At 41.8% G+C, this 27,021-nt stretch overlaps 1 protein-coding gene across 21 annotated transcripts in view; it reads right to left on the reverse strand.

Annotated features, from left to right (window-relative positions):
• PPFIA2 (PTPRF interacting protein alpha 2) overlaps positions 1 to 27,021 on the reverse strand; it is a 461,781-nt gene that overhangs the window by 135,084 nt on the left and 299,676 nt on the right. For all 21 annotated transcript variants that reach the window (XR_008307767.1, XM_053251926.1, XM_053251924.1 and 18 more), the window contains 4 exons: positions 12,795 to 12,911; positions 7,716 to 7,937; positions 5,431 to 5,577; positions 3,077 to 3,211 (listed from right to left, as the gene is read on the reverse strand). Coding sequence is in view for 20 of the 21 variants with exons in the window: in XM_053251926.1 (XP_053107901.1) it covers positions 3,077 to 3,211; positions 5,431 to 5,577; positions 7,716 to 7,937; positions 12,795 to 12,911 (621 nt within the window). In the remaining variant the exon portion in view is untranslated. The remainder of the gene's footprint in view (positions 1 to 3,076; positions 3,212 to 5,430; positions 5,578 to 7,715; positions 7,938 to 12,794; positions 12,912 to 27,021) is intronic.

Genomic DNA, 27,021 nt, shown 5'->3' on the forward strand with positions numbered 1-27,021 from the left:
CCACTGGTACTATATCGGGCAACAGTGTTAGAGGAAGATGCTGAAAGGCATCATCTCATACTGCTCGGGAGGAGGCAATGGTAAGCCTTCCTGTATTCTACCAAAGAAAACCACAGAGCTCCATGGGCTCCAGGAGTCAAAATCAATTTGACAGCACACTTTACCTTGGTCTTTATTACTGGCCCACTTCTTTCATAGCACTACAAGGGAGGAAGAAGGGCTCTACCCTCACAGAATATCTGTAGAATAGCTGCAGTGAAGCCTTGCTCTACAGTCCAGCATATAGTAGAGGCTGGTGGGTACTGGAGCAGGTGTGTGTGTGTGTGTGTGTGTGTGTGTGTGTGTGTGTAGTGAAGAAGTGGTCACTGAGGCCAGAGGCCAGAGCCTACCGCCCCCCCCCCCCACCCCATTTCCTCCACGCCAGCAGGCCTGGGTATTTTCCCAAGTCTGCCAGCTTGGAGGAAAACAGAAAGTGGGGAAGGGAGCAGAAAAGCAGTGGCAAAAACAGAAAACATAAAAGTTTTGTGGAGTGATGGGGTGGGGGGTGGTGGAGGCAGAAGCAGAAAGGCTGGGACAAAAAGCAGGGGGGAAGGCAGAAATGGAAGGGCAAAAGGCAAGAAGAGAGACAGAAGGGGGAAAGCAAGAATTGCATTCCCACCCCTGCTCCTACAAAACAAACAAGATAGTGAAATATCAGACTTGCCAGCCCCCAGGGAATCCTCCAGAGCAGGGAGTTTCCTCCAGCCCAGATTCCCCTGCCTGCAACTCCCTCTTTTGGTCTTACTGGCTGGAACAGCTGCTACTCAAGCTGCTCCAGCCAATCTGGTTCCTAGAGGACTCCTCCTGGCACTGCCCCCAGGAAGAAGGGAAAATGCATATTAAAAATATACTCCCTGAAGCCACCAGGGATATATTCCTGCAGCCAAAACAAACAAACAAACAAACAAACAAACAAACCACGCTTTTGGAGGAGGGAGAGTGAGGTGAAAATTGCTTCTCCCTCTTCCTCCACCCACACTGGGCTGAAGAGCAAGGCTTCACTGCAGCTCTTGTAAAGACATTCTGTGAGTAGCTGAGGCCTTCTTCCTCTCTTGCCCTGATATTCATTAGATATACTCATGCCACATTTCTTAAAATATGAATACATAAAGACCCTGAAGTAGTCAGGGTGGATGGAGTTATTTGGGCCAGATGGACTAAGTCTCCTGAAAGCCATCATTCTAGGAGAGAGCCAGAGGATCCTTGAGAGGGCAGGTGGTAGTGAGTTGAGGTTCCTCTTGGTCCCTGCTTGGTGATGCTGGGATCAAAGAGGACCTTGCTTAGGCTGAAGGAGAGGCGAGAATTGGTGCTTCCAAGTGTTGGTGATATGTTTGAGGACACACTACCACATGTATGTTCTCAAATAGTAGTTTTGCCTTCAGTGAAATAAAATAAATACTTATCTAAATTACATAAAATCCAGATGAAGCACAAACAAGTGTGTATTTAATTAGTGGGACCAGAACAGAAATGCTAGAATCCCTATAATGGATGAAAAATAAATAAATAATAGTCTGAACAGATATGAATTCTATGTATCACACAGTAGTCTAATTTTTATCTGATTATATACCCAACCCAATCAATAGCATCATATATGCTTTAGTATTTTGCTCCTTCTCCTATGCACTTCCGTATTCATTCACTGAAAGGGGGAGATATGCACAAGTAGTACTTTTGTATCTACTGAAATGAATACAGAAACACCTGTAGGGTTAGAGGAGCTCCCTTTCCACAGAATTTGTTGGCATTAGCTGAACTTTTCTGAACACTGCAAGGAATCTTAAGGAATCCTCCCTTTCAGCCTTTAAGATCTTATTGAAGGCGTTTTTTTCCCCACCAGGCATTTGCACTTCAAATCTCTCTCTCTTTTAAAAAAAACTTTAAATCTCGGATGCTGTTCTTGCCTGTACAGTGCCCTGAGTGTGTGGATTGGGGTATAGCAATTCTTTTAATAAATAAATAATTAAATAAATAAAATCTTAATGAAGGGAGAACATTTTTACACATGAAACTACTCATGCACATCTGGCAAGTTTTACCGTAGTTATCCACAGGATGAAAAAGAATTATCATTCTTTTTAAAGAAACCCGAAAACCACATATCTCATTTCACATATCTTCATATTTGAAGTGAATTGTTATACAATATTTTGTTTTAAAGGTGTTTTACTTTATACTGTATGCAGAGATTCAGTTGCTGTGTTCCTGGACCTACCTATATATGCATAACAGCCTAATCCTATGCATGCTCACGTAGATGTTAAGTTCCACTGAATTCAATGGGTTTTACTCCCAACAAAGCATATGTAGGTATGCAGCCTAAGTTTCACAGAAAAATGTGTGACAGAATGATTTTGGACATTATAAGGAGAAGACAACAGAAGATATAAGATAGGCTCATGGATTTTCTTTTAGGGCTTACAGTGTAATGTCCAAAGTGGTGTCTTGAATCCTGACTGTGAGATACTCAAATTCCAGCTGTGTGTTCAGATACTTGTAACTGTGCAAAATTGCATCCTAGGGAAACAATCTATCAGTGAACTATGCAAACAGAAGCTATACTCTCATGCAAACCCCATTCATTTGAGCGGGGCCAGGAAATGAGAGTGGTTCGAGCTTTGTTATTTTAATGAAAGTGATCGCTGTGCTTCTCTGAATTAATGTGATGTACAAAACCATGGAAAAATTCAATGGCAAAGAAAGTTCATGATTCTTAGCTGAATTGGGATAATCATAACTCTTTTATAATACAAAGTATTATAAAATAAACTCCTTTGAAATATCGGGAGAAATGTTCTCAATCTCAAGCCATACAATAAATACCAAGCAATAATTCTGCCATTAAATTAAGCTAAAGCAAATATATTTTATGTGTAATTAGTATTTATTTACGGTGCCATTTAGAAGATTCTTGTCCACTCCCCAAAAGGCTTTTATTGCTGCTGTTGGTGCTGAGGGAAGGAAAAAGGGATGAAAATCAACATTAAAGGAAAACATGTTGCTGAAATTAACCTTACTCCTAAAAGTACAGTACCTTAGTCAGTGCTGCAATTCTCTGAGCCAGTTCAGCTTCCACTTCAGGCAACGTCTCAGCTTTTCTCATTGTTTGTTGCAGTTTTTGCTCAGCTAGTTCAAGTCGTTCTTGTAGTTGTCTGTTTTTATCTTCCATCTGAAATCCAGAAAAGATCTGGTTAAAAGGCAGAATCAATAATTTGCCACAGTTTGAGGAGAGGAGGGAGGATGTTTGACTAAGAAGGGAAAAATACCAAATGTTTATGAAAAAGCTTAATTCACATATAGAATGTAATTCTTTATTAAACCATGGGCTTGTGCACACCTTATCTTTTAACTTAGGTTGCAACTGCTGCATGTGCCCGCTAAGATAGCTCAAAATATACACATAAAGTAGTGGGGATGTGCATGAAATGGATCTTGCATTCCATTCTGAGCTTGGAATAGAACACAAGATCCATAGAACAGTCCTTTGGAATGTTCTGAGCACCATTTTGGAATCAAAATGGTGTTCTTCTGGCCTCTGTGCATGCATTGTGGCTATTTGCGTAGTGGTGCTGACTGCACAAATGGCTGCCACACATGTGCAGAGGCCAGAAGAGTAGCATATTAGACTCCAAAATGGTGCTTGGAACATTCAGAGTGTTCTAAGCTCTGAACAGAGTCATTTGGTTCCAAGCTCAGAACAGGCTCTTCATTTGAAGGGCACTATGTTCTGAGCTCGGAACAGACCAGTTCACAGTTGGAATGTTCTGACCAGAGGTGCTCTTACCCCTGGACTTCCGGTCTGAAGTCCAGGGCCTCCACACACCCAGGGGCCGCAAATTCTTTTTTAGTCTGCCCTGAGTGGTATGGTCACTTTAAAAATGTATTTAAAATTTTGTGTGTGGGTGTAGGGGCCCCTCCAAAAGCCTTTAGGTCCAGACTCCCAAATGACCTAGGTGTACCTCTTGTTCTGACTGCAAACCATTCTGCACATCCCTATAAAGCAATAGCTAAGAAAGTGAAGCAAGGATAACTGCAATGCACCTCTGCTACTAGAGAGGACAACTATGCTGGGGTAGAAGCTGCAACATGTAATTTGTGCATAGTAGAGTCAGACATTCAGGATCACATCAAAGCAAATCAAGACAGTTTCAAGCTGTAAAGGAGAAAGGGAAACACATGCGATTGCCCCACAATCAATATATTCCTTCAAATCAAGCCACAGTTTATATTTGTTTTTAAAAGTGGGGTGCAGGGAAACAGGTGTGAAAATATGAGCTATGTATTTGGCTTATCCTGCAGCTGTAGACCCTAAGGCAAGGGTGGGCAACCTTGGCTCTGCAGCTGTTGAACTACAATTCCCATCAACCTCAGCCCAATTTACTGGAATTGTAGTTTAGCAACAGCTGCAGAGCCAAGGTTGCCTACCCCTGCCCTAAGATATTGTGGGCCTGCAGGCTGCAGTGGATTTTTCGTATTCTCAAAGAGAATGTCATCTTCATTGCTTGAGTAGGAGGACCACCGGCACAGCTGTCTGAGAGAATATCAGTTTTACTTGTTTAAGCTCTAGGGAAAGATGGGAATCTTTCCCTAGTGGGAAAGATGATGAATAACTCAGGGAAATGGGAAAGATGATGAATAACTCAGAGCCAGAAGAACAAGGACCACTGGGAGATTTCATGCCATTCCTCCTAAGCAAGACATCATGGCAAGCTAAAGACCAGACTGTGCCAAGCCATCAGTCAGAAAATTAGCAGCTTCAAGGAGGTTCTTACCCCACTCCCTGAGTTCTGCTTTGACAGTCATTTGCCTTCTGATTGCAGAAGTGAGGGAAGGAAACTCTGGCCTTTGCCACTAGCCAAAGGTACAAGGGCTGCTGGGTTCCAGTTTTGTATTGCTGTAGGCTGATGTAAGCTGCCTTGGGGATAATTTGATCTAAAGTTAGGGTATACATCTTCAAAATAAATAGTTAATGAACAAACAAGTGAGCTCTAGCAATTTGCCACTATATTAAGCTATTTTATGTTAGTAAAATAGCTTGTGCTCTATAAGCACAAATATTTCCCTGGCAACCACAGCAAATCTTGCTTTCTTGAATTTGATGGTTAAAGTCTATGATATGGGAAGGTCTCATTCCATTGCATGTGTGGCTTGTTTTGCTGCTACAGATCTGACTCACTACTTCATTTCTAGCTTACCTTGATTTGCCTCTGTATCAGCTTCACTTCACCCAACTTTGTCTTCCTCCCATGATCTTGCCACCTGACTTGGTAGGAGTCAGAACTGACAATTTCACACGTACCAGCACTGAGCCCTGTTATAAAAACAGGTTCTAGGGCTTAGCCCTAATGAAAATAAAACCCTGCCTAAGTGTTACTTCAGATACCGAACCTGACGCAGGAGGGCCTCCTTGTTTGCAAGTTCATTTTCCAACTTATCATTCATATCATGGATGGAGGTAGATTCCCTCTGTGCACTTAGGTAACGCTTCTCAAGGGTAGTAATTCTTTCTTCCATGTCTTCTTTTTGTGCCATAGCCTTAAAAGAATAGTACATCCAAATCACACAATGCATATGTGATGTAAATGTTCATGTTGTCACAAATCATCATAAGACTGGATTTGATCTAAACCTGATTTTGAAATTTATATATGAAATCACAACAACCTGGAGGAGCTTGTAACTTGTTTGCCCAGACAGAACCTCAAAGAGAGAGAGAGAGAGAGAGAGAGAGAATGTGTAGATGTGGGTGTGCTCATGTGCATGTGTACAGGGAAAAGCAGGAGAGCTGCTACATGGGTTTTCTGGGTAGAGGCTGCAATTAGGATTGTAGGGAGCGATAGTACTGGCAAGGTGCCTGCTACTGCCTGCACTGGCTCACCTGGTACATTTGAAAAAATATTTTAAGATATTTTAAAGCTTCCAGTCCTCTGTTTTACAAAGGAAATACTGCCTGCAAATGCTTCTATGAACTTCTGACCAATTGCGAAGGAAGAGATGTATATTAATATATATTTTCCATATAACAGGAAGCACAAGTAATGTGCTGATCTTTTTGCACATTGCTTTGTAATATCAACAATCAGGCTCCTAATGTGGGGACAGTTCATGTACCTTCCTATGGAGGAGAACCACAAGCCTCCTCTTTGGATGTTATGAAGAAGTCAGTTGTATGTCCTATTCTTCTACAAATTTGAAATGCTTAATATCAACAATCCAAAAGATCTCTCTCAATTTGTTGTTGGCAAACAGAAACAAATGCAAAAAAAAAAAAAATCAGTCAACTATTTGTGTTATTTTGATTGCTCATAATATGCCAATCAAAACCACAGGCATAATGGTGGGCGGGGGGGAGGAAACAACTCATATCACATATTAATGTAAATATCAAAAGAAAGCATATTATTGCTTTGTAATGAAAATGGTTGCTAAGAATGTTGCACTATTTAGACTGACTTTTAACTGAAGCATGTTATGAATTTTTGATCAATAATGAAGACTTTGAGGTGAGCTGGTGGCATATGGGATTAGGAATTCTTTTCCTGTCCAGACCAGCATGAATTGGCATGCAGCAGGGCCAGTACATATCCACCATGCAGAGGTAATTTCAAGCGATTCTCCTTCCTGTTCGTCTAATAAACTCACTGGTGATACTAGACGGCTCACTACTCAGCCCACCCTACCTCACAGGATTATTGTGACAATACAATGGAATATCCTGTTCTCTCGGCCCTATATATAATAAAATTGAAGATTAAAGACAAAGAGCAATTAACGAGGAGGTTGGAACATCTTCCCTAATAAGGTGACAGGTTTTATATTTCAGTGGGGGAAAGGATCTAAGTAGAACATGACTGAGATCTATTCAAATTATGGAGCAGCAAAAGTAAACAAAGAGATTATTCTCTCCCTCTTAGGGTTATCAAGTAAAATAGAATGGAAGTAGGTTCCGGATGGGAGAAAGGAAGTAGTTCTTCACACAAGATATGATGTTGGTCACTAGGCTTAGAAGACTTTTTTTACAGCGCAAGTCCATGCATCTATTCAGAAGTCCCGCTGAGTCTAACAGAACTTTCTGCCAAGTAAGTGTGCATAGGATTTGCAGCTCTATAGAGGATTCTAAGATTCCTCTTTCCTCTCCTGTTCGCCTCTCCCTTTTTCTTTCTCCCATCCTGGCTCAGCCTCATATTGCTGTCTTCCTTCGATTGTTGCAGTTGTTGCTGTTCTTCTTGGGCTGGGCTGGAATTGGTCTGGAGGGTGGGTCAGTCAATGAGTGAGCAAACCAGTCACCTAAGTAGCTGCTCTGGCCACTGTTATACAGAATGCCTCAATTCTCTTTCTCTTCCTCCTCCCCCTCTTAAAGTTCAGCATGCTGTTGGAGCTCCATTCTACTCCCTGCCCACTCTCCTTCCAGGTCCTTTGTGCATGTTCAGTTTTAAGTTGGAGGAGAAGAGGAGGAACAGGAAGAGGAAAGGAGGCATGACAAGATTAGTGGAGCAAGATAGGGTGGAGGAGAACAAAGAGTGAACTTGTTTATCTTTTTCTTTTTCTTAAAAAAAAAAAAAAAGCTAATAAATATCTACCTCTCCAGAAAAGGTAGCATTTCAGAACTAATGTCATATACAACTTTATAATGATTGAATACATTTACCGTAAAGATGGTGTAAACTCCTTACCTCTCTAATGTCCCTTTGATATTTGCTGTTCATTTCTTCAGTTTTAATGAGATCCTTCCTAGCTGACTCTGCATCTTGCTCTACTTCTCCAACTCTGGAGGACAGTCCAGCCAAGCGTTCCTTCATCTGTGCCATTTCATAATTTTGCTTTTCAAGAAGCTCCTGCAGTTCCACCAGCTGACTGGTCTCATCATTTGAGTCTATAGAGCCATTCGATAGTCGCTGTGAAAAACCAACACTGAAATTAATCTACAGACCTTATTAACATATTGAAGAAATGGAGCAAGAAGACTTATCGAATTAATATGAACTAGCTTAACATGCGCAGAGCATCTGCATGCTAGTACTTGGTTGCTCCCCTCACCACAGAGATCTCTCCACCCTCACCTGAGCTGCACTCTTGCTCCTCATCCTCCATCCGGTTGCTTCCACCCCACTCACCCCTCTTGGCAACTCCTCCATCCTTTTACTCAACCCCCCTCACCGCTCTTTGTCGTAGCTGCAGCGTTGCTGGTGCCTACTGGCCAAGCTGCAGCCCCCTATCCCCACAGACGTCCTCACCTAAGCCCAGCTCCTGCTCCTCCCTACAGGAGCAGCAGCAGCAGCAGCTGACTGGGCTCTTCCTTGCTGCTGCCACTGCTGTAGCTGCTCATTGCCCTCATGCCACTGACAGGCCCGGGCCTGTCCCTTGCCTTCCTGCCTTTCTCCCTCCGCCAATAGCCTCGGTAGCCCCCAAAAGCAGCAGTGGTTGACTGGGTCCTTCCTTGCTGCCAATAGGTGCCACCATGGCCATTCGTTCCCCTCAGGCTGCTGACAGGCTTGGGCCCGTCCTTCACCTTCCTTCCTTCCTTCCTTTCCCACTTCTTTTTCTCTCCCTCTTCCTCCATTTGCTCTTCTCCTCTGTCTTTGTTCCCCTCCCCCATCCCTCATCGCTCCTCTCTCTGAGTTAACAGATCTTGTTCATCTTGTTTCCTCATCTAATTCACACAACAGCAGCCTCCTTCTCCTGAAGGGGCTTTTTCCTCCCCTCTCTTCACAGACATAGAATTACATTCTGTGAACTACAAAATTGCACTATACTGAATTTGCATGATAACACTGAGTAAGTGAGCCACTTTTATCACTTCACAAGTCAATGTGTCACTTCTTTTTAATATCACTTTTAAAACAAAATGGAAGGAGAGCCATGTGCAGATGTTAAATTAATATTCACCCATATTCTGATAAGCCTCACCACAGAGGAACAGCAGAACACTCTTTGTGGTAAAATATTTAAATAGCGGTCCAAATATTGTATTAGTAGCCAGGAGAAGAAAAAGAAGAGATGAAAGTGCCATTAGGCAAACCTGATGTCAGAGATGGTATTCATTACAACAAAGGAGGCATGCCATTAGGGATGTGCAGAACGTATCAAGCTCAAAATGTTCCAACTTGAAATGGGCCATTTCAAGTGATTTGAGCTCGAAACAGAATGCCTTTCCTGTTTCAAGCTCGGAATAGAATGACCCCATTCCAAGTTGGAATGTTTTGAGTGTCCCAAGGGCCATTTTGGAGAGCTTCCCCCTCTTGCTGACTGGTTTTGGTACTGGCTTCTGATTGGCTTGTGATCTCTTTGCTTCTTGGTTGGCTTGTTATACAAATCAAGTTTGTACAACAAGCCAACTAAAAATGAACTAAAAATGTTCTGAGCTAGTTCTGTTGAAACAACTGGCTCAATTAGTTGTTCTGAAGGAATGTTCCAGGTATTTGCATTCTGTTCCGAGCTTGGAATGCAAATCCTATTATATGCACATCCCTACATGCCAGGAAGAAAATCAAAGTTCAAAAATATCCTGTGGGAACAACTGCCACAGAGGCCAATGGAGATTATGTATGGAAGAGATCCAGGAACAAGAAAGCACACCAAAACAGATTATCAAATTGTTAGTAGTCTGTAAGGGGGGGGGGAGGAAGGAAGGGAAATTATGCTCATGTCTTCCCTTTCTAAAAAGCATGAAAAGGAAACCAACATCAATTATGCTAGATTTCTCCCCCCCCATCAAAAGTACAGCAGCAACTACCCCTGCTAACTTGGCTAAGAGGCACCTTTTAATGTGGCGATTCTCTTTATTTAGCAGGGGGAGAGTAACTGCCCCTATAGACCCTCAGCACAGTACTTCCAGTGACTATTGCTGGTGTCTGTCTTATGTTTTTTTTTAGATTGTGAGCCCTTTGGGGACAGGGTTCCATTTTATTTATTATTTCTCTGTGTAAACCGCCCTGAGCCATTTTTGGAAGGGCGGTATAGAAATCGAATAACTAACTAACTACCTATGTTTGCATATCCAGTAATCAGATGGAGAGTAAATATATGGTAACACAGTGAAGCCCTTCTCACAATTGGTGAGAAGGGCTACCCTCTTTTGTGGAGAGGAAGCCCAAAAGTGCTTTCCTCCCCGCAGACAATCAGAAGGATGTCGCTGGGCAGACGGATCGCCCGCCCGGACAAGCGGTGGCTCTCCTGTGGGCCACCTGCACCTCACTATGTCTCACCTGGCTGCTCTGGGAGTTGGGCTCTGGGAAGTGCTGCCGCACAGCGCCCCACCCCCTGGAGCCCCCATAATGCACTGTGTGAGTGCACAGTGCATTATTGGGAGCCCCCTCCCCCCCGAGTGTGTCCACTCTGGTTGCAAGCAGCCAAGGCAGACACATGATCAGTTAACCCAGTGTTTGGGCACACTTGCACCCAAAACCTGGGTTAAGTGGCAGGCTACCTAACAGGGCTTGCCGCCGTGCCACCACCGGGAGCTATGCGGCTCCCTGCAGCTCTGACAAGCAGCAAAAACCAGGCTGGGCTTTCCTAGTCCAGGTTTTGCTGCTTGTGAGAATAGCTTCAGTGTTAAATTTTCTTTGTCGTCCCCAGCCACTACTATTATTTGATAAAGGTAAAAATATTTCCCATCAACATGCATCATAGAGACAGATGGTTTGATCTGAGTATATTTGCTTGCATATGACTGTATTTTCTAAATTAATATATCCTTGACTTGTTGAATACTTCATCATTATCCAGTAAATATGAATAAAACCAAGGTTAAGGCTACGATCCTATGCAATCCTGGGAGAAAATTCTATTGAATACAGAAAGTAGAACTTGGCTTATAATAACTGTGTATCCAATTGAACTGTGTGTTGTACATTTTATTCTTTGGGTTTTTTTCCTTTTTCATTCTGAGTGGAAATTTTCTAAGAGGTCTTTCTAACATTCCTGAATGGTAACAACTTATGAATATTGTCCATAAAACAAGATACTTTATTTATAAGTTTCCTCACATTTTATAATAAAATAAACTGTCTTTTTGATACAGATTCAATTATTCTACCAAATTCAGACATTCTAGCACACCAACAATAAAAACTTCACAGACTATTACAATAAAAGCACAAAATATCTTATCTAATGGATATACAACAGCATAGGTGGCTTTCTCTACTGAAGACTGTGGAGATGATATTAAGTATGTTTAAGAAATTACTCTAATCTTCTCTACAGTCCAATATAAGCACTAATTAAAAATGTACTACCAGACCACATCATCCTATTATGTATCCATCCACTATTCACAAGGTACAAAACTACACAACCACACACACCCATCTCTTATTCCCACACAGATGTCTTTTTCAGTCTTGAAGACTGCCCCAATTATTATTCATTAGGAAGCTTCACAATGCAGTCACTATTTTTCATTTCCCCTCCCTCTAGCATCTATAACACTTGGAATGCCTTACCTTGCCTTTGTGCATTTTGCATTCCCTGTAACTCATTTTACCGCCTTTCTTGTGTGCCAAACAGCTGTTTTGTTCAAATTCCATGCACACATCATTTTTAGTGAAGTTTATCAATAATTATCCATTGAATGGTATAGAGCATTTGAAAATGACTACAGTATCTACATTGCTTCTTAGACTAAATTGTATTCTTGTGAACAGCTGCATTTTTGACAAGAGTTGTAATAACTTTCTGATATAGAATGTGAATCCTTCTGGACCCATAATCATGCCTTAACCTAGGTTTTATACATCAAGCATAATAATTACACTTAATAAAGAACAAAATTATAGCATCAATTCCTTTAAGCAATTTTTCTCCAAGATATAATCAACCTCTGAAGGTCAGTGATAGCTGCTTATATGTCCCTTCCATGAACTGCCTCCCTCTCTGTTTCAGAGGAAGACTGCAGTTCTTTGTTCATCATTCAATTATCCTAACCTATTGGTACCAGGATAAGCATACTGTTGCTGGAAAGAGTTCAAGAATTCGCTTGCATTTAAACTGTGCAGAAAATGGAATTTAAAAGGATTTTTCAACCTAAAGAATTTCATCCTTGCACTCAAATTATCTACAAATGACAAGAAAGGGAGAGAGCCTGATGAAGCTACAAAAGTAGTACAAACTATTTACTACATTGATTTTTTTAAAAAAAATCTGACATCATTATTATATATGTACAATTTGTACTATATAGTGGGGTTGGTTTTTTTAAAATTTGGAACTGACAATATGTCCTTCCATTGCTTAAACTCAACACATTTTACAGAAAGATTTTTAGAATAAATTGTAGCTGAAAAGTACCCAGACTGGCTGACATCCAGACTAACATTGCACACACTAAAAATGTTTCACACACACCAGGCTATAAAGCATCAGCTCCAAATATACTGGCTGTCATCCAGACTGATGCTGGAGTTGCACTATGGTGGGGAGGGGGGAGAGGTGATTTCCACCTATCTTCCCTTCCCTCTGCCCTCTGTGCTTTAGGAAATATGCTCCTGGGGGGGTCACATGGCTCTCAAGGACATACCTTTTGGAGGCACAGTGGGCTTCAGAGGGCGGGGAAGATAGGCCAAACAAAAAAGCCCCTCCCCTATAGCATCAGTGCTGCATTAGTTTGGATGTCAGCCATTATGTGTACATCTTACACAGGTTGCATTAGCTACATTAATCTGAGAAATTGATTCAGTATCTCAATGAAAGCAACTGATCATTCAAACGTTTCAATCAATGATATGTCCCAAAGATAAGCTACTGATCTGTACCTTTTCATGAACTTTTTGTCCAGGCTCCAGTCCTTTGATATGCTCTGAGTCAGAAGGTCCCTCTCCTGATGCAATTTTCCTTTGAATGTGTGCATTTTGCTCACGCAAAGCTATAATCTAGAAAAGATTTTAGAACATAGATTAATGTCATGAGAAACAGTACGTGGATAAGCATTAGGAATGCGCAGTTGTATCGGTCTGATAGGACTATCGGACCAATGTGCCCACTATTGGGCATTATGGAAGGGTTTCTGGTGACAGTATGGAGCCCTGATAGTCAGAATTTCAACTAAAATCCCTGTTATCCTATCAGAAATCCTTCTACTTACATTAGGAATATCAGAACAAAATCTGACCAGAGGCTTTGAGACACTTTCTCTCCAACTGGGCTCCAGGCTGGTTTTTAAGGACTGCACTCTTAAAATTGGGGGTGGGGACCAAGGTAACCCCTCATGATACACCCATTGTGCCAGTGGGTGCTTTATGGGGGGTTACCTTGGCCCCTTCAGTTTCAGGATAACAGTCCATGAAGTCCATGTTGGAGCCGGCTTTGAAAGAAAGTATCTCCAAGCCGATTCCTGAACTGATTTTTCAGCACTGCACCCCTGAAATTGAAGAGTGGGGGAAAGCACCCACTGGCTTGATGGGGAGTTACTTTTGCCCTCTTTGGTTTCAAGGGTGCAGTCCTGAAAAAGCAGGTTGGGAGCTGGCTTGGAGAGAAAGTCACTCCAAGCTGGCATCAGACCTGGACTTTAAGGACTGTATCTCCAAAATTGAGGGCTGGGGGGGAAGGTAACCCATGGGCCTTGTGGGTTATCTTGGCCCCCATCCCTGATTTTGGGGATGCAGTCCTTAAAATCACACTGCAGCCAGCTCGGAGAGAATAGGCCACCTCCAGCGTTGGAGGCAAGATACCTCTAAATACTAGTTGAAGGGGAGCAACAGCAAAGGAGAGGGCATGCCCTCACTTCTTGCCTGCGGGCTTCTCAGAGGAATATGGTGGGCCACCGTGTGAAATAGGATACTGGACTAGATAGGCCTTGGGCCTGATCCAGGAGGGCTGTTTTTATGTTCGTTATTTATTATTATTTCTTGTTTACACAGTATTATTATTATTATTATTATTATTATTACATTTACATCCCGCTTTTCCTCCAAGGAGCCCAGAGCGGTGTACTACATACTTGAGTTTCTCTTTCACAACAACCTTGTGAATTAGGTTAGGCTGAGAGAGAAGTGACTGGCCCAGAGTCACCCAGCTAGTTTCATGGCTGAATGGGGATTTGAACTCGGGTCTCCCTGGTCCTAGTCCAGCACTCTAACCACTACACCACGCTGGCATTTATCATAAATGTACATTATAATAAGCAGCAAACAATCTTGTGAATAATGTTCACATTTGTAAATGCGAGGAAACAATTACATTACATTCTCTTTATTTCAGTATCCAACCAGCTTTATAATCTTACACACACAAAAAACAAGGAAGAAATAAATCAATAAATACTTTCATCTTATCATCCCCACATCTTACACCTGTTCCCAGGCTTTTTTAGGTACATATCTTAAAGAACTTGATGTGCTTATTAACCTGAATCCTTTAAGAAAACTAAGCACAATATAAGCCTTATAGTTTATCACCAACACTGTTATTGAAGCAGAATTCAGAATATAAAATAAGATATAAAATGGCGGAAAAGAACACCACAGTTTTGCATCAACACCCCAATTTGTATTTTCCCCAGCATCCTGGAATCCAGACTCAAGAGTAAAGCTCAGCTTTATTGAAACACTTGATCTGAGACCCAAGTCCCTAATTAGCTTTCCTACTTCCCAACCTTCTTGTGCAGATTAACTGATGATTAGGCAATACTTTAGGAAACCATTGCATCAAACTGACCCCCTAAGTAAGGGTGACCCCAAGAATAGTATACATTTTCTTTGTATTTTCATCACCCGCACACATTTAAAGGTGTGCTAAGGAAAGTCTGACTTCATTACCTATCCCCAAGTTTGTAGTTATGATTTTCTACTTGATCTTGAGAAATTTTAGATTTAAAAAGTATAAATGCAAATGAAGAATCAAGCTGAGGTATCAGAAGACAACCTGAGTCTTCATTCGTTTATGCTTCTTAGTCTAAAATTTATCAAGATCAAGCAGAAAATAACTAAAAAATACATCAGCATTCCAATTCTTATCTTAATAGAAAACAGACTGACTTTTTTAAAAAAAACTATTACTCCAACTTAGATAAATAATTAACCCCATTCATATATATATATATGAATTGCTTCATTAATCCTTATATTGCAAGCTTCCCCAAGCAGCAGCATGCTGGAGGGGCAGGATATAAAAATTTAAAATATGTAAATAAATAAAGAAAATAAAATAATTCTAAGGGATGGAGAACAACTAGATAGCTACTATATCAGAAAAACAACTTTTAAAACATATAAATGAAGTTTTAGGTTGAAAGGTTAAAGGTCAGAAGTTAAAAATAATTTCTGATTCATCAGGATAGATTATTATTGGGCTAGATCAGGAGTACTAAACCATACTTCATGGGAAAGACATGACCACTGCCAGATCACAACTTCTAAACAATATTTTGTTAAACAGCAACAAGACTCTCTCAAATCCCATAAGAGACAGTCAATAAATCTCAATAAAGGCAGGGAAATTCAGAACATGGTAACATCATATAATGTGTCTTGCTGAAATCAAAGGTACTGTGGAAACATAGGGGAGAGGAGAATACAGGCCAAGTATTCTCCAAGTATACACAGCTTCTGTAATATGTGATCATTTCTGCAACCTTTGTCAACTTATTCTTATTTGATGTTGTTCTCATGAGCAGCCTAACCCAGGCCAGGGATACCTAGCATGGGTTAGACTGTGCATGAGAACAGCTAAGATCAAACCTGATCCTGGTGGTGTTGCCCGGGGTTAACCGGGGTTAACGGCACAAGTACGTCCTTAAGCCCAGCTAACTGCTCATGTGACCACATGGGCTGCTTTTAGCCTGAGCAGATGCAGAGACAGGTGTCTAGAGTGACTGTCTCCCAGGGGATTCCGTCAATGTACCATGCTCATTGCATGGTGTGATGAGCAAGTATTGTGGGATACCCAACACTGCGTGGCTGTCGTAAATCTGTTGGCTTGGCTGACCCGACAGGATTTACAATCCCTTCAGCTCTACTTCTGTGAGTTAAATAGAAGTCTGGAGAAAAGAATAGAAGCTTAGCTGCACGAATGAAAGCAAAAAATGACTCACAAAGAAAAGTAGCAAAAAAAAAAAAATAAAGCTCCTTAAACTAAACTAGGTACACCCCTCTACGATAACTGAGTAATAACTGAAAATAATGGAACAAGGAATAAACAGAACAAGGACAGGCTGAAACACAGAAGGCTGACCAATTCTTAAGTACGGACACTGTCTGCGACAGGCAACTTGCTGACAGTGCTGATTTAGAAACTGCGTTGGCTTGACAAAGGGCTAGAGATAACGGGCAGCCAATCAAGCTTTCCTGACTCAGCATTTCTGTTGTCTCTCCTGTGAGATCTTGCGCCTGTGTGTCTCCCACTGAGCCTTTCTCTTGAGACGTCTTCTTAACACAGGTGAAATTCCAGCTTCCTCCTGATCTGTCTCCTCATCCCTCATCTCTGCCAGCTGTTCAGATTCCTCTGTCTGCTGCCATTCCAGCTCAGTTCCAGAGTCTGTTCTCACAGCCAAATCCTGCTGCTGTGCCTCTGAGCCTGTACTCCCACCCATGTCCTCCCGCTCCTCCTCTAACTCTTCTGACTCAGAGGTCTGGGCCATGACAGTGGCTCCCAGGAGAGCCGTGTGTGTGAACACCCAAGCCACACAGATCAGGTAAGTCAGCCATCATCCAGGGGAAAGGTAAGTTCAGCCCACCCTTCGCCCCCCACCCATGTACCCTCCCTACCGCCGGTTGTGTGAATAGCCTTATAGTATTAAAAAGTACTCAATACTTTATATACTTTAAACCTTATAAAATATAAGGAACTGTAACCTTTATTTTTTATGTGCAACTATTTGTGTTACATAGAGATAAAATAAGGGCAAAGCCTGAATTATGCAGAATCAATACTTTAAAAAAAATTATAGAAATCTCTCTAGACATTTTAGTTGCAGAGAGAAAAGTGAAACACTGGCAGTGTATGCTAGAGAGATGAACTACTAATTTCATTTTAGTGAATATTAAAGCCAGATAGCAATGATATGTCAGTGCACATAACTATTTCACACTTCAAACATTCACATGCGCACATGCGCACATGCACACACGCGCACGCACACACACACACCAAACAGAATGGGCTGATTAAATGATGCATAGCAAAGCTGGAGGTCTGATGTAACTTGTCACATTTTCCAAATAAAAATTGGTTGACAGAGGTTGCAGAAATTCTTCAAAATTCAAAATAACTGGGGCTTGATAACATATCTTCAAAATAACTGGGGCTTGATAACATATCTATGAAACACTCCTGAAGCCTTCTGTTCTGACATAGGCATGATTTACTTGCCAATTTACTATCAAACACCTTAATTCATTTTTTTCTAAAACAGAAATTGCTCAGAAGAAAGTAATTATTTAATTAGTAGAAAAAGGCTCACATCCATTTTTCACAGACAATTCCTTATCGACTTGTCATGTAATTAATAGATATATTAATACAGATATAGGACCTGATAACATCTTTCTCAAGTCATACATCTCAAAATCATTTATACAAGGCAGGAAGGGAGGATTAAACTTCTGTGAAACTAACTCCTAAAAACTGCTACCAGTCCAATGATTAACTCTGCCTAGTTGCCCTACTTATACCAGGAAGTTTTTCAGCTTTACCAGGTACCAGGAAGAGTTTGTCAAGTGTCCTTTGATAACAATAGACAAAAAAAAAAATTCATAAATTGATGTTTGCTTAGGTTATATTACAGACAGCATCTGTCATGACTCCCATCCCAAGTGGCAGCTTGGTTTTGGAGTCTGAGAAGAAAATGTCAGCTGGGCTGGTACTGCATCCAGGTACTGAATATGGGGCTAGTCAGCCAAGAACCCCCCCAAACAAGAACACTAAAGGGTTCACAATCCTTGGGATTGGCTCAGTCCCATCCATACCAGAGACCTCATGCTCCCCCCATGCCAATACTGGCCAATACTCAGTGGCAGAGGGCTGTCCCTTTGACAGATCTCTAAGTCTAGGCCTTAGGACATTTAAGGCCCCAGTTGAACTCAGGATCACTTCAGAGAAAGGTGCTCACTCTGAGCTTTCCAAGGTCCTGCACTTCTGTCCCTGCCTGGCCTATATTCCAATGTTCCTCATGGAATATGGCCCAGGGGCAGGAAGGGGCAGCGTGTTCCATACTTGGGAATAGAGATTTATGTCTGTTATGCTAGTTATGTCTATTTTGCTAGTTCTTTTGACCAAACATGTGCCTCTGTCATAGACTTGCAGTTAGCCCAGCCCAAGCTGATGACACCATGGGCAGTCTAAGATTTAAAGAAAATCTTATCAAGAGCAAGCCTGTTTCAGAAGGAAGCCAAAAATCACAAGTATCTGGTGACCTGGCCACCCCAAGTAAACATGCAAAAGTAGAAAGATGTTTTAAAATCCACCTTAATTATTGCTTTTTCAGGGGCCCCTAAAGACATAACATCACCTCATCTTAAGTGGGTTATGCAATCAACCCTTCCTTGGCTAAATAAAAGTACATCTAAGCAGGCAAAGAAATTGCTGTTTCACAGAAGGTGATTGCTAATAAGTGTTAAAAGGCTGTCCTTGATAGTGTCATCTCATATGTAGAAGATCACATGGAGAAATGGGACAAATTCTTCCAACGTAGGCACATTGAGCTACACGGTGATATATCTAAACTCTGACAGACATATTCCAAAAGGTCTTTAAGACAGGCTTTAAAAATTAGAATGCTCTCCAACATTCCCATGTAAATTTCTCTTTCAAATTGAATGTATTTAGCACCTGCCATTTTTCTTTGTTATAATAAATCATTTAGAATCTGCATTCACATATTTACTTTATGGAACAGAAATAAAACAAATTCTATTTAGGCAAAGTAAATAAATGTAGAGTGCATATTAAATGTGCATGCTATTTGACTATTAAAAGCACACATGCTGACAATTATATTTGGCCTTTCATCAAGGGTGAATCCAGCACTACACCACTTAGAAAACTAGTTACATCATTATTTTTTCCTATTGCTTTTCTTAATGTTCCTTCTATTTAAATTATATTTAAAACCATCTGTCAGTAAAGTATTAAATTATGTCAGTCTAATTATCTTGATTGAAATTTGCTTTCAATTAAATCAGTTGCCTAGTATGTACTAAAAGGATTTAATTTAATTAACAGTATAGTAAAAATGTAAAGAGTTCAAGGTCTATTCTCAGAGGAGGCTTGTAAGATGTTTATAACATTTTAAAATACTCTTAGACTTGATCTGAAAACACCTGACTTTTTTGCATTAATTGCATTAATCTTTTACATAGACCACACATTCATGCTTCATTTTTTAAAAAATCAAAGCCCTGAAGCACTTAGGTACCACACCACTGTGCCAGAAGATTGTCAATGATCTCCACCCCCCACAAATCTTCTCCACATTTAGCCAGTCAGCTTCTTTCTCTAATAAATTATAATATCTTCAACATTTATATACAGATGTTCAACATCCCATTAGAACCCTGGTGGGAAACTATTTTTATTTAATTGCAATTAACAATTCTCAGAATGAGACCTCCTTTTAAGCCTGCATTAGCAGCAGATTCCTTCCACAGATACTAAGCTAAATAAAATTCTTGTGTCAACCTTCCATCCTGCACTTAAAAGCAAAGATTCAAAGAAATGAGAAAGCTGTGTGATCTATCCACATATGTTCTATTCTATACTATTAAAAACTTGAATGAATGCTGAGATGATAAAGATCCTTCCTTTGTTTTAGGGATATTAAATGTAAAGGTAAAGTTGTGCTGTCAAGTCGGTGTCGACTCCTGGCAACCACAGTGCCATGTGGTTTTCTTCAGTAGCATACAGGAGGGGTTTACCTCTCAGCATCTTCCTATATTGTTGCTGCCCGATATAGGTGTTTTCCATAGTCTGGGAAACATACCAGCGGAGATTTGAACCAGCAACCTTTTGCTCCCTAGGCAAGTTACTTCCCTGCTGCGCCATAAAAAAAATGAATGCGAACTGAATTTGAACTGCAGGCAAGTAATTTATCAGAAACCACTACATATAGTAAGTTTTGTGTTTTTAAACTTTGGACTGATTTCCCTGACTTTTTGAATGACTTGAGATGAGTTTATAGGCATGTGATGAGTGTTGAACGTGTGGTGGAGTCCCTTTTGTCTGTTTTGTGGTCACCAAGCAACCAGAAAACCCCACAATGAAAGAAATCCACCTGTAGATTTCATAGGTTGTTCCACCTGTTGCTATAGCACCTCATATCAATGGAAAGCCAATGTACAGGACTGTCTTTAGAGAGCCCTGGTGGGGTGTGGGCCTGAGGAAAATTAAGCAGTGGAGAGCCCCCTTCTAATTAATGTTTGTTTGTTCATTCATTCTTTCTTTCATTCAATTTATATTCCACCCTTCCAAAATGGCTCAGGGCAGTTTACAACGGAATAAAAACAATTAAAACCAGTTAACAAGTAACACCAAAACTATAAAAACAGAATAAAACCAATTAAATATTCGAACAGTTAAAAACCCTTGAAAACCAGGGCAAACATTTAAAACCATTTAAGAGTTTACAACAGTTTAAAAACCCTGGAAGGCCAAGCCAAACCGATAGGTTTTAAGGGCTCTTCTGAAACACAGTAATGAACTCAAATTACGGATTTCTTCCGGGGGTGCATTCCATAGCCCAGGAGCAGCTACAGAGAAGGCCTGTCTCTGAGTCACCACCTGATGAACCAGTGGTATCTGAAGATGGACCTCCTCAGATGACCTTAACGTGCGGTGGGGATCATGCAGAAGAAGGTGCTCTCTAAGAAGAGATAATGGGGGTTAAAGCAGGGTGCCTGGGGCGGGATGGGGTGGTCATCCTGCTTGTCCTAACCTAACAACACCTCTGCCTATGTAATATATAGCAATGTTATCAAAAGCCTCAAAGGTTGCTGCATCCATATAACATGGATCACACTATCCCTGCTGAATTATCCACAATGTTTGTGGAGATCAGGTGATGGTAGCAAGTTCAGAGATCTCTTGACTGCAGCACATAACCTGAGCTTTCAAATCTGTGCACCTGTTTTGGTGTGGATCATACCCCTAGCCTCCCTCACCCCCACAACTCTTTTCATGCATTCTTTTCTAAAGATGGAGAAGATCCCTCTTTTCAATAAGGTGAATAGTGCTGTCATGATGGGCAAAGTGTCTTCATGCTCAGAAACACTGACTCAAGATGGCTTTTTTAAAAAAGGAAAAAGTATTTGACCATGACCTTTAGAATAATCATGTATGGCAGTTTAGACTCTCTGTGGTTTGTAAATCATAATGCAATGTTTTGATTACTAGTAATGTTTCTTGTTCAATACAGTGAGTGAAATAGTCCCTCAAGTATGTTCTATTTGCCATCCAATTAACTTAAAATACACTGGGATCCTTCCTTTCTTCCATGCTCTAACAGATTGTTAAATTATGATGCATTTTGCTTGGTCCTTCCCATTGTAATCAAGCATGAATGTGGCCTGCCCTGCACGTTTCACGCTCGAACACAGAATCTACTGTCTGGCTTACCAATTTAAATTCAGGATCTAAGCTTTCTTTTCTTTTTTACAAAAAATCTTTTAAAGAAAGAAATCTGTAGGGGGAAAGCTTGTAATTCAAAGGAAGTATCTGATGAAAGCTCAGAAACAAACTATTATGTGTGAGGCTTCTGATGGTCAGTGAGTGCCCATTTTACTTCTCTGCTTCATTTCAATTATTCTTTCTTTTAGCTTGTCAACTATTTCTTTCAACTTACTTCAAATGGTGAGGGGAAGAGAAAAAGAAGGAAAACAGATTTTTGCACCTGGGCTGCTGCTGAGTTGGTGTCTGCTCCTCCCTGTTTTCAAGTACTTAAGGTTGGGAGGGAAGAAGGAAAGGCAGGCAGGCAGATTCTCTGCACCTTGGCTGCTACTAATTCCAAATAATTGGAAAATCTGAATCTTGGAAGCAGGGTAAAGTATAAGATAAACAACCATAGGACAATATTTAAGGTTGTTCTCATGACTGAAATGGGGAGGGTTAGCGGGGAGGCAGGCTCCTCCCTGCCTCCCTGCACACAATCAACCCTCTTCATTAGGCTCTGCTGCTCAATTGGTGCTGCAGTGCAGCAGAGCTGGGAGCTGGAGGAGGACATCCTCTGGCAGCACAGTGCACTGAGGGATTCCCCTGCTGTTCGGCGCTCTTGCAGCCTGGCTTTGTGCACACTTGGGCTGCAGTCCTAATAGCCCGATTGAAAATCTCAGGCTACCTGATGGGGCAGCACCAGGATTGAGCCTGATCCTGGCGCTCTACATGAGCAGCCCTACGCAGGTAGGGCTGGGCAAGCCCAGGTAGTGCTGCTTGCATGCCTGCATGCCCTCTGTGTTTTTTGTTCTTCACAACAGTGGTGGTGGTGGGACGGGGAGCAGGGCGAAGCCTAGAAAAGGAGCAGGCTTATTAATGTATAGTAAAGATGTGCAGTTTGAGTCATGCGTGAATCAGTTCATGAAGAATCTGGGCAACTCGTGTGATTCTAATGCAAATCCAATCACCCTTAAAATAAAGGGACTAATCTGTGTTAGAATCAATTTAGCCCCACTTGGTCACAAATTGATTCATGTGATTCAAGTGGCCATTTTGGTGGGCAACCCTTGCCAATTCATTTTCTGGCACTATCTTCCGGTTGGCTTGAGGTCTCCTTGCTTCTTGCTTGGCTTCTTGCCATTCATATCAAGTGTTGTCCTGGACAACTGTGCCCCCATTGGCTGGGGGGAGGGAGGGGGGAACAAAAAAGGAGGAGATTTCAAAATGCTTTCAAAGGCCCTGGTGAGAGGAAGCAGATAGAGCCCTTCGTATGCCCTTGAAGAGGATACAACAAGGAAGGTTTGATTTTGTGGTTTGATTTTCTCTGTACTATGTTGTGCTATTGCTACTATATTAATAGATTGGCAAAGGCAGAACTTGGGTGCCTTCCTTCCTTGAACCACCATTACTACAATGCTTTGGTTTGTGTTGTGACAATGGACAGTGGTGGCTCAGATCTCTCCCTCCTGTGTAGTATTTTCTTGGTGATTGCTGTGAGATAAACTTGATGCCTTGAGACTAACTTGAGCTTTATTCACTTGAGCTTTATTCAGATCTGCTCTGCAACCTACATTGCAAGATGAACTCACTCAGTCAAAATGTGGCTGAAGATGTTGCTGTAGTTGAGCTTATGGCTATGCTTGCTGCTGCTTAGGCTGCTCTATTACAGCTGTTGTAATGCTGTAAAGTACAAATGGAGTCTCATGACTCTGTGAGAGAGAGCAACTTGTGCCAATGATATTACTGCAGCGCTGTGCAGGCACTGTGGCTAGCAGTGGATTCTGGGTCAGTGATTCTTTTTTGGCCACCTTTGGTGGCCAGTGTGTTTGACAAAATGTGTTGTTCTGTGTTGGGAGGAACTGCAGTGCTTTTCAGGGCAGGGTTGCAAAATGTGTGCACACTCTGCTTGTTTTGCCCATAGGGAACAATGGGGAATTTTAATCATCCCATTGTTCCCCATGGGTAGGTCCTAGGGGTGGTAGGGCATGATGAGTGCTATCTACCACCTAATCCTCAAAAGAAATGGGTAAGCGGGCAATTTTTAATTTTTTAAAACCTAAGCCCCCATAGGAAGTTTTTAAAAACATTTAAATCACCCACTTCCCCATTTCTTTTGTGGGTTGGGTGGTAGGTAGCACCCATCATGTCCTACCACCCAACCCACTTTGGTGTCCCTAGGACCCACCCATGGGGAACAATGGGGTGATTCAAGTTCCCCATTGTTCCCTATGAACAAATTTCATGGATTTTTTAATTGGCTCGATGAAATTATTTGAATTTTTGTGATTCAATTTGAGGTTGAATCGAATCACAAAAACCTTGCAGTATACAATTAACCCCTCATCCACAGTCCTCTACAATAAACCCCGCAGATTGAAATCCAAGATCTACTCCCCTCTCCCAAATCAAGACACCCTATTACAGGGCTTTTAAAAAGCAAAGTTTTAACTGCACACTAGGTTATTCAAACCTGCATTAGTTGCATGCACCTAAAATAGAACTATACATTCTGCTTATTAGAAATGAACTCTTGATATTCAGAGAACCTTTCCTCCAGAGAATCCCATAAGGTCTGGGCACCAATAGATATCACCAATAGATACACAGATAAGGGAAATAAGTTGCATGAGCATCTCAAGCATGATCTCTTAAAAATGAACTTCAGATATTATCTCATGGTAATGACCGTGCTTGCAGTATTAGAGTCTGGAGTTCTAGAGGAGCCTAAACTACTCACTTTACTTTTCACATTGTCACCAGTCATTCTTCACATCAGCTAACATAATACAACTTTGTCATGATTTCAGTTTTTGAACAAACTTTTTAAATTGCATATCTTTTCCTAGCTAAACATTTTGTGTCTGGCTGTACATGTAGCCTGGTTAGAATCAAACCAGTTCAGACTGGTTCGAAGGTTTGAGCATGGTGGCCGCCATTTTGTGTGGCATGATTACAAAAATCCTGCCCTTGTTATTGGTTTTCTGCCACTATCTTCTGATTGGCTAGACCCAATTGAAACTCAAACATATATTATTTATTATTTATTTAGTATTTAAACTTTTATACCGCCCTTCCAAAAGGCTCAGGGCGGTTTACATTAAAACACCATTAAAATCAGTTAATAATTAAAACAAAAATTATAAAAGCATAAAACAATGATTAACAAAAACATTGTAAAACAGCAATTAAATAATCAGAACAATTTAAAAACAAGTTTTAAAAAGCTGAGAAAGCCTGGTTGAAGAGATGTTTTCAGAAGTTTTTTAAAAACTGCCAGAGATGGGGAGGATCATATCCCAGCAGGGAGCGTATTCCACAATCTCAGGGCAGCAGCCGAGAAGGCCCATCTCTGTGTAGCCACCAAATGAGTTGGCGGCAACTGGAGACGGACCTCTTCAAGTTACCTCAGTGGGCGGTAGGGCTCATAGCGAAGAAGACGCTCTCTTATATACCCAGGGCCTAAGCCATTTAGGGCTTTATAAGTTATAACTAGCACTTTGTATTTTGCCCGGAAACCTATTGGCAGCCAGTGTAGCTCCATGAACAAAGGAGTAATGTGGTCTCTCCGAGAAGATCCAGAGACCAACCTGGCTGCCGCATTCTGAACCAATTGAAGTTTCCGGACTATGTACAAAGGCAGCCCCACATAGAGTGCATTACAGAAGTCAAGTCTGGAGGTTACCAACAAATGTACCACTGTTGGTCACTGATCTCAAGAAACGGGCGCTGCTGGCGTATCAGCCGAAGCTGATAGAAAGCACCCCTGGCCACCGCCTCAACTTGAGAAACCAAGGAGAGACGTTGATCCAGAAGTACTCCCAGACTGCAAACCTGTTCCTTTTAGGGAAGTGTGACCCTGTCTAGAACAGGTAGATCAAAATCGTCTCTAGAGTTCTGACCCCGCACAATAAGTACCTCCGTCTTTTGTGGATTCAGCTTCAGTTTATTCTCCCTCATCCAGCCCGTTACTGCTTCCAGACAGGCATTTAGGGAGGATATGCCAACTCCTGAAGAGGTTAACATGAAGAAGTAGATCTGGGTGTCATCAGTATACTGGTAACACCCAGCTCCAAATCCCCGATGATCTCTCCCAGCGGTTTCATGTAGATGTTAAAAAGCATTGGAAAGAGTATGGAGCCTTGAGGGACACCATACTTAAGCTCAGATTTTGAAGAGCAACAATCTCCAATCAACACCATCTGGAATCTGTCCAAGAGGTAGGAGCGGAACCACTGTAAAACAGTGCCTCCCACCCCCACCCCCCTCAGACGTTCCAGAAGGATACTATGGTTGATAGTATCGAAAGCCGCCGAGAGATCCAAGAGGACTAACAGAGTCACACTTCCTCTGACAATTGCCAATTGGAGATCATCCATCAGGCTGACCAAGGCGGTCTCGACCCCATAGCCCACCCGAAAACCAGTCTGAAATGGGTCTAGATAATCGGTTTCCTCCAAAACCGCCTGGAGCTGAGAGGCCACAACCCTCTCAATTACCTTGCCCACCCATGGGAGATTGGAAACTGGCCTATAATAGCTCAACGCTGAGGGATCTAATGCAGGCTTCTTTAGAAGAGGTCTAATGATTTCCTCCTTAAGACAAGGAGGCATCCATCCTGCCCTCCTCAGAGAAGCATTTATGATTTCTACCAGGCCACCTACAACAGCCTCCCTGCTAGATCGAACAAGCCATGTTGTACAAGGGTCAAGAGAACAAGTGGTAGGCTTCACTGCTCCAAGCAGCTTGTCCACATAATCAGGAGTCACAAACTGAAATGGATCCAGTTGAATCGTATAAGAGGAGTTGTCGGACACCTCCAGTTCAGACATCAAATTAATTGTGATCCATCTAAGTTGGCCCGAATCCGAGAGATTTTGTCTGTGAAAAATTCATTAAACACATCACAGCGGGTAACTGATGCTCCAAATTCTGGTTCAAGGGAGAGGGGGCAGATACTAGTCCCCTCACAACCCTGAACAACTCCACTGGATGTGAACTCGCAGAGGCAATATGGGCAGAAAAGGACCGCTTCTTTGCCGCATGTATTGCCTGAGCATAGATCTTTAAATGTGCTCCATGTCGTAATCTGTCGGATTCGAGTCGAGTCTTTCTCCACTTGCGCTCCAGTCACCTACCTTGCCGCTTCAGCCCCCGTAGATCTTCCGTATACCAAGGGGCCAATTTTGAAGCAGGTCGGAGGGGATGCTTAGGAGCAATCATGTCTACTGCCCTGGTGAGCAAGTTGTTCCAATTCTCAACCAGGGCATCAGCAGGATCACCAGCAGAGCCAACATTGAATCTCTCTAAGGCTTCTTGGAATCCTACTGGATCCAGTAACCTCTTCGGGCGGACCATTCTAATAGGCCCCTTGCCCCTGCGGAGATGGAAAGCAGTTGTAAGTCC

Source organism: Hemicordylus capensis, chromosome 5 (assembly GCF_027244095.1).
Source record: "Hemicordylus capensis ecotype Gifberg chromosome 5, rHemCap1.1.pri, whole genome shotgun sequence".
NCBI classification, from domain to species: Eukaryota; Metazoa; Chordata; class Lepidosauria; order Squamata; family Cordylidae; genus Hemicordylus; species Hemicordylus capensis.